General features: G+C 47.1%; 1 protein-coding gene across 1 annotated transcript in view; it reads right to left on the reverse strand.

Annotated features, from left to right (window-relative positions):
• The window catches only part of efna2b (ephrin-A2b), a gene marked incomplete at its 3' end in the record, with an annotated part of 50,904 nt that extends 47,251 nt beyond the window's left edge, over positions 1 to 3,653 (reverse strand). The window contains exons 1-2 of the mRNA XM_020609083.1: positions 3,605 to 3,653; positions 3,159 to 3,216 (exon numbers count right to left, since the gene is read on the reverse strand). Coding sequence (XP_020464739.1) covers positions 3,159 to 3,216; positions 3,605 to 3,653 — 107 coding nt within the window. The remainder of the gene's footprint in view (positions 1 to 3,158; positions 3,217 to 3,604) is intronic.
• Between the last annotated feature and the right edge of the window lie 4,575 nt (positions 3,654 to 8,228).

An 8,228-nucleotide genomic window follows, 5' to 3' on the forward strand; every position in this document is an offset into this window, starting at 1 on the left:
TAGGTCTGAATCATGGTCCAAACGCGGACACACGGTGTCCTCTGTTGAGAACACATTTGTAGTTTGTCAGTTTAAACCCACTTGTCTTTAGAGGACTCCCTTCTCTCCTCCGTTTTTCTGTTTGCAGGATTTTTTAGGAAAACGGCGGAAAGCGGTGGACTACACCTGGGAAGTGCCTGACACTTCTCCGACTGGGATTAAAGTTGGATGAACCTGGCGGCGAGCTGAGGCTGCAGCTCTGGGTGCTAGCTGAAGGTTGATTTACTCCGAACTGTGTCATGCAAACAGGAAACTCGGTGATGAAATTAAAGTTTAGGTAACTGGGTTAAATTTCACTTCTTTGACGCAGCTGTGATGTGTCAGCTGACTCCGTTCTCCCGTTTCCTCCCTCTCTAAGCCCGATTCCAGACGGGGTCTTACCTGGGGTTAGAGCTGTTCCAGTAGACCGCGTACCGGTCAGAGAGGTGTTCCGTGACGGCGCGGCAGAGTCGAGGCAAGAGGCCGAGCAGCAGCAGCAGCAGCGGCCGCCCTGGGCGCCCCATGTGCGGCGGCGCGGCGCGCTCCGTCCCGGCGAACATGCGCGTCTCTTCTCCTCAGCTCGGAGCTTGTGGGGACCCGCAGGGACGAGAAGCAGAACCGAGACACATCAAAAGTTCCGAGGCTGTTTTGGTGTGTTCACGGCCGAGATGAATTATCACTGTCCAGTTATTACTGGCTTCATTCTTTGGCTCGCACACGTTCAACTGATCATTTCCCAGCAGCCAGAGCGAGAATAATCCACGGGACTGAGCCGAGGAACTCTGCGTGAGGAAGGGGGAATCTTCACGGTGATTGTTTGTCTGTAGAAACCAGCAGCTTCATCCAAATCCGTGTCCCGGAAGGCAAACTGTCCACAAAGTTCATTTTCACTCAGTCAGAACCAGATCCGAGCCGCAGCAGGACCGGGATCACGCACTCAGTCCGTCCATGTGCGTCCTGTTGGAAACTAAACTCAGTCCATATTTACGCCGAAGCTCTCATTCAGGATTGATGTCCTCCTGTAACTGCTCTGCACTCGCAGTCTCCCACAGCCTCTTCAGTGTCACCGAGGAGGAGCTTGGAGCGCTGCGCCGCACGGAGCGACTCCCAGAATCTCCCCGCTGCTCGGTTTGTGTGCAGCCGCTCTGCAAGTTCAAAACGCCGCCTTAAGTCCGCAACAGGAGCGGGTCTTTCGGTCTGCGGGTTCTTCCTCTGTGACACTTCAACCAGAATTTCCGCGGCTCTCTTTCTTCCCTCCGCCGCTGCAAACCTGACTGAGCGGAAAAGAGACGAACAAAGAAAGTTTTCAGCAGCTGCACGAGGACCGTTTGGTGCGCGCACCAGCTCCGCTGCTCTGCCCACTGCCGCTCCCGGTGTCTCCCGCTGGGCGGGGCTTCTGGGTCACGGTGCCCCCCCAATCAGTAGTACACCATATAGGCAAAAGTATGTGGACGCCATGATCACTCATGTTCCAACAGCCTCCACTTTTCCGGCTTCATTCTCTCCTCCAGATGTTGGAACCAGCGGCAGGGATCTGTTCCCATTAGGGGCATCAGGTCCAGCACTGAGGGCGGTGATGAGGTCTGGCTCAGACCACCGCACAGATGTTACTAATGACACAAACGACAGTGGACTGTGAGGCATCAGCTCTTTGTAAAACCTCAGACGTTCACACGGTGGAACCAGGTGAACGCTGGGTGTGCGGACAATCCCACAAGCCACCATCACATTTCACAGATGTTACATTACAGTCGTGTGAATCTGCAGCTGTTAGTGACGAAGAGTAACTCATTAAGGGCTTCAACTCACTGAACTGCTGAGGAGAGTGAACGACTGACACCCAGACAGGTTGGAGTGTCCAGAGCCTGCAGGTTATCCTCGCTGCAAACACGTGACCCATGACAGAACAAACTGGGTCACTGAGATTCATTCTGCTACAGTTTCGAGGCACGGTGTATTTACGTTACTTGAGTATTTCCGTGTTTTACTGCTTCATAGTGTGACTCCATGTCAGAGACCAACCGTGTACTTTTTACTGCACTACATGTACCTGATTACTTCAGTTCATTTCCAGAATCAGATGAATCAAACCAAACCCAGTAGAACCATCAGACTCTATTGAGCCACCAGCTACCCAGCAGGATGGAAAGTACTTCACAGTATAACTATATAAGGTAGTTAAATAACATTTTGAATGCAGGACCTTTACTTGTGGTATTACAACTTTGAGGATCCGAGTACTTCTTCCACCACTGGACCTGCGCCGTTCAGACGAAGAGGAGCCGCGGACGGCCACTTTCATTTTAGATCACTGTGCGAGGGAAGACTTGGGTTTAGCGTTTTAGTTGTGCTCGCCCCACAGTTGCAAAAGCATGAATCGGATCTGCAAGTGGCCCAGATCTGATCTGAGAACTTCTGATTTAGTTTGCTCAAACTTCTGGAAACTTCAGCTGTGATGTGAACATAGCTTTCTCCGTGCACAGCGGTGCATGCACGTTTACAGACTTTTGCACACATTCTCAAACCTGGGATACAGTTTGACAGGTCTGGACACACACGTGCAAATAGTGTCCCAGTAGGAGACAGTGAGATACCGGTCGTGTTGGCTGCTCATGCTGGACTCAGCTGAACAGCAGCTTCTATCTAAGAATGAACAGTCTTTGTGTAATATTTGTGATGCAGCGAGGAGTGTCGTCCTCTCTTCCAGTGATTCAGCATTCATAAATATTTCAGTGTCAGCTTTGGAGGGGAAGCGAGGAGGGGGAGGAGGGGTGAAGAAGAAGGAGAGAGAGGAATACAGATGAATCTTTAATTCTTGCTTTTAAAATGGGCCCACGGATTAATGGAGCTGCACGATTAAACTTTCAGAGGCTGCCATGAATAAATGCAGAGGCGGTCGACAACCACTGACCATGCAGACTGAGAGAGAGAGAGTCACTAGGTGTTGCACAACAGGAAAACCACATTACATCCAATTACACCTGACGAAACATCTGGAGCAGGTAACATCAGTCTGCGGGATAAAGGTTCTTCATGGGTGCTTTGTTCCACATGGAACCATAAAGAGTAGAAGAGCTGGTTTAAATGGGCACAAAGACCTGGTGAGCTGCGGTTTCATCTCTGAGACATTTTCTACACACCTGGACAACTGGAACACCCGGGACAAATGATGTGTCTGCGCGCAGGTGAGGTCCTCAGCTCATATTTCTCCCAGCAGCTTCAGAGGCCTTATGGTGCCGGTTAGGATCAGGGTCCAGGTTTCTGGGTTCAGGTCAGTCTGGACAGAAGGAAACAGGAAAACATGGTGGATCCTAAAGAGATTGTTTCCCCAATTGCAGCTTGAGCCCCGCCCATGTACGATATAAGGAAAATATTCGAGGAGAGAGGAATCGAGGAAACAGGTTTAGAGACATGAGACGTCCTTGATCACCCACTGATTTCGAATAAAGGGGCGCGTCGGATGCTCTCCTGTATCCTTGCTGTCCTTCAAGGTGCAGGACCAGAACGATTTCTGGGTCGAGTGAGGATGGAGGAGTGATCCATTAAGGAAAATGAAATTTAACCAACCAGAGCTTTTCAGCATTGCCTGCAGCTGCTGCAGCTGATATTTCGTCCAGTGAACAGGCTCTGGACATTGTTATTGTACAGTTTGGAAAAATTCAAAACACAAGTAGGATCACTAGTTTTTATTAAGCAGTGTGGACATGTGTGACACCGACAGCCTTCACACAGGCCAGGGGTTACCAGGTTGTGGCTAACGGCGGTTACCTGGCGGCTAAATGTGTTAGTTAGCGGTTGTTTGTTAGTTGTCAGCTGCAGTGGGTGGCAGTGACTGACTACAGTAAACAGCTGTGAATATATGATTTTATACAAACAGCTGTGGCCTTCACAATAAAAGCCTCCTGGGCGCCGTGCCGTGGTATTGTGTACCAGCAGATCGTCTGTCTGTAAATCATCCTAACACCACTGAATAATAATCAAAGTGCTGGTAGAAACTGACCAGCTCTAATTTATAAACTTCACAGGATTTCTTAAACAGAATCTAAATAATTCATTATTTTATATGTTATTACATGGATAATAAGTTTTATACTGAGCTAAAATAGTTGTATTGTGCTGTAGTTTTGCAGACAAATCAAACACTTAAGTTATAAGTTCAAGTCCTCCACTCTCCTGATCTGTCGTTATGTGATGCAGTCTGCCCCCTGCTGGTCGTCATCAGCATCACAGGGACAAACGTGCGTGAATGTAGCCGGTTTTTTCCCTTCGTTCTGTGTGGCCAGTGAACGTCTCCTGTAGTTAGTACATTTCCACAGTTTTCATCTTACTACTAATACTACTACTAGGTCAGTATCACTGCAGCCCCAGTGTGACAGAGAGGTTGTCTGACTGCACAGCGAGGAGTCACAATGAGCTCATTTCCAGTAGAGAGCTGCTGTTAGCTTGGCATCGGTTAATTGGTGCTTGAGTTAATAAACCTAATGACAGCAGAGTCAACAGGCTGTGCAGGTATGTCACACAGTACACAAGGCTACACACAAACAGTGGCACTTTGTGATGAGACTGGAGCCTTCAGACAGGAGACTTATCAGAGGACAGGGACCAAACACCTGCTCAGATGTTGTTTACACCTGCTGAGATCTGATCACAGTGTGAGCTACACCTCCAGATCTGTTTTCACTGATCCAGTTCAGAACTTGGAACCCACATCGCACGTATTTATTTTGACTGTGTCTGGTTGCAGGGAGGCCCTCGGGTCTGTAAGGGTCCCTGCTGTGTCCTGTGATGTGTTTGTCCTTGAGAAGGAGATGCGTCCCTGCAGGGCTTCAACACAGACATAAGATTTAATGGACTGTCTGCTGATTCGTCCACCAGCTTTTAATTGGCCTGTCTTACATGCAAACATCCATGTGACCAGTCAGCGTAGCGTCAGAGAGAATTAAGGGGTTAATTATTACCCAGAGGTCCAGCAGGGATGTGGCGGCTGAAAACAGTCAATTATTCACGTCTCATCACACCTGGGCAGAATTAGCCACCGGCTCCCTGCAGGACGGCCTCCAATCACACCGACAACAGTAGGGGAGGGGGGGTCCATTGATGGTCAAGCAGCGGTGTTGCTGATGGAGGCCAGTGAACTGGATGTGTGCATAATCTGCCTTTTAGCAGAAGAGCTGGAGCTGTCAGGTGGATGCAAAGCAGGCGAGGCGGCCGGTTAAATCCATGATGGAGCTGTCACCCAGGTGGCCATTAGCTGCACGCTGAGATGCCGCTCTTCTTCTACTCTCTGCCTAAACACCGCTTTCCTCTTATACTGCTCCTCAAACATGTCAAATGCTCATCGAGCAGCACACAACACAAACATGGCATGTGTGCACAGCGGTAGGAAGCTGTTTGACAGTTGTCTTGTTTGCAGCGGTCACTCAGCGGGGAGCCTCCCACAGGAGGAAGAGGAGGAGGAGGCGATCGGCTCAGAAGTGGCTGGCGGCCGGCTCGTATTTTGGGTGCAGGATGGCAGGCAGGGAGAATTAGCATTTAAAGTACTTGCCCACCAGGCATTAGCACACCTTGGTGAGCTCAGCCAATATGCTCCCTGCTGGCCTCTGAAAACGGCTAAAGTCTAGAAATCCCATCAGTGCAGCTCAGAGGAGGAATTCAAATCCGGCACTGAGGCAGCATGTGTAACGTCACCACAGAAACACTATTACAGGTAGCAACACCTTAATTAAACATGGAAGCACATTGACATGTAGCAGTAAGATGGACTTCAGTATCACAAAAGGAGCCGTCCACTTCCACTAATTACAAATTTGCCTCAACACAGCACCCTCTGACCTCAGAGCCTCTGATAAGGAAAGACTCCCCAAAAAACCCTCTAATGTGTAAGAAACCTCAGTAAGTGCAGATGAGGAGGGTCCCTGTCCAGGACAGACAGGAAGTAGATGCTGTGCATACAGAATAGGGCTGTCACTGTTTATTCAAATTTCAAGTATTTGTTCAAATGTGGTTAAAAACAACAATTCAAACTGTAGTGACCTGTTCGAATCCAACAATGCACTACATTGCCTCAGGGAGCGCATCAGGCCATTTAATGTAAGTTGCCTTGTGGTCCAGCAGCTCTTAAAACTCACTACCAGCTTGACCAGTGACAGTCCTGCCGACCTCAGTAAAGTGTCCAGTATGAGATTTGAACAGTATGATAACCATCTCAGAGAATATCACGGTATTCCACAATTCCTATTATTCCTTATTATCAGCTACAATGACCCTTAAAGGAATGAAAACTACAGGAGCTTTTTTAAATTGACTGAAAAAGAAATTAAATTTGACTCTAAAAGAATAATTAGTTATATTCACTTTATTTATAAAATCAGAATAGTTGTTAATTTACAAGGTGTGTGGCAGCGCAGTCAAACCGGGATACCGCTGCAACCCCAGTATGGTTAGGATTTAGCAGCTACAGAGCCAGAGGTTTCCCTCAGGGGCTGGTGGGCATCAAATCAGAGCAAAAGAACAAAATACTGCTGCAACCAGCCAGTTCTGTGGCTCACAGAAACATCACGACAGAGGCTGGCCAGCTGTGTGCAGATGTGGCTAAACTGGAAGTTCTGGGTCACAGTTCTATTAAAGACCAGTATGGTCAGTGTTTCTGTGCTGAATGTGAGTTTTATTTGGGTGTTTCTGTTATTATGTCCACCCTCTTTACACAAGTCTGTGTGTGAGTGTGTGTTTGGGGGGGGGCTTGTATTTTGGAGGATTATGCTAAAACGTCCCTCCTCTTTGCTCACACTGAAGGATTTCTGTGTGACAGCCGTGTGAAACCAAGCTGGCGTGCCGCCGCTTCTTTTTCTTTGTTCGGTGGCGTGTCACCGGTCCAACATGGGGGAGGTGGGGTTTTGTGGTGGTGGAGGGGGGAGAATAAGTCGACACAGATATGAACTTCCTCTAGTCTGTAAAGCTTCAGAGCTTCTTACTGTTTCCACAGGACTGAATGTGAACGCTTCACTTCTCTTCTTCTGTTGTATTATCTCCACCTCCTCGTCTCTTCTTCCTCTCCTCAGCAGCTTAATAAGAATCAAAGCTTTGATCGTCCTCTAGGGATGTGCACAGACACTTTGAGGGGCTGTTGTCCTAACCTCAAAGAGGGCAACCCCATGCCCCCCACCCTGACCTGATTTCTATGGCTTCTGTAATGTTAGCACAGAAACAATGATACAATTATTTTGTCTTTTTACTTTTTGACTGAAGTTATGTGCAATTACGATTCATTTACAACTAAAATGTTTTATGAAAACAGTGATATGTAATAAGTAGTTTTTATTGTAAACTTTATTTTATATGCCAAATCTCATATTCACAAATTTATATGGTCTCAAAGAAAACCCAACCTTTGACTCAAGAATGAACTTTACTTTGAAGCTCTACAAGGACAAAGCCAACAGGACTATGGACATTTATAACAATTTAAGGGCCTCAATGTCATTTAAACGCATTTTGCCCCTTTTTTGTTCTTTTGTTAAAATTGTATTTTGATAGTTTTTTTTTTAAATAAAAAGATGTTGGTATGAACTGAGTGTTGATTGTGTGATAACACCAGTAAACTATCACTTCCTGTTTGCAGTTAGCGTTTGCTGCCACCTGCTGGTTCTGAGCAGCAAACGCTCCCATGTATTTACTGAACAATATTAGTTCTTAACAATATACGACCTCACAAGCACTAATGGAAAGCAACGGAGAACATTTACTGAAGCACCATACTTAAGTACAACGTTAGGCGTTCATAGCCTACTTTGAGTATTTCCATTTTCTGATACTTCAACTTATCGCTCTGCGCCACAGACCTCTGCTGTTGTCCACCAGCACTGACCCTGGTTTGCTGTGTGTGTGAACTGATTCAGGTTAAAGACAAATCCAGACTTTTAGACAAAAAGTGATTTAATTTGTTTTTTCTCTGTGACACAAACAGTGTACGGGTCATTACTGTCACACACACTTTAATCAAAACATACATGTTTCATCAGATATAAAACCAACAATCACCTGTCACTCACCACACTGTGCTACAAAACACCTAAGTACAGTTAACCCCTCCCCTTCCCCCCGACTGGTCCCATCTTTCACAGAGGGCCTGTGATGCATTCGAGGCACCTGGGAGAAACCATTAGTCTTTTACATTTCAGTAAAAGTAAATGCATCTCTGACTGCGTTAACAG

Source organism: Monopterus albus, unplaced genomic scaffold, assembly GCF_001952655.1.
Source record: "Monopterus albus unplaced genomic scaffold, M_albus_1.0 scaffold98.1, whole genome shotgun sequence".
Lineage (NCBI taxonomy): Eukaryota > Metazoa > Chordata > Actinopteri > Synbranchiformes > Synbranchidae > Monopterus > Monopterus albus.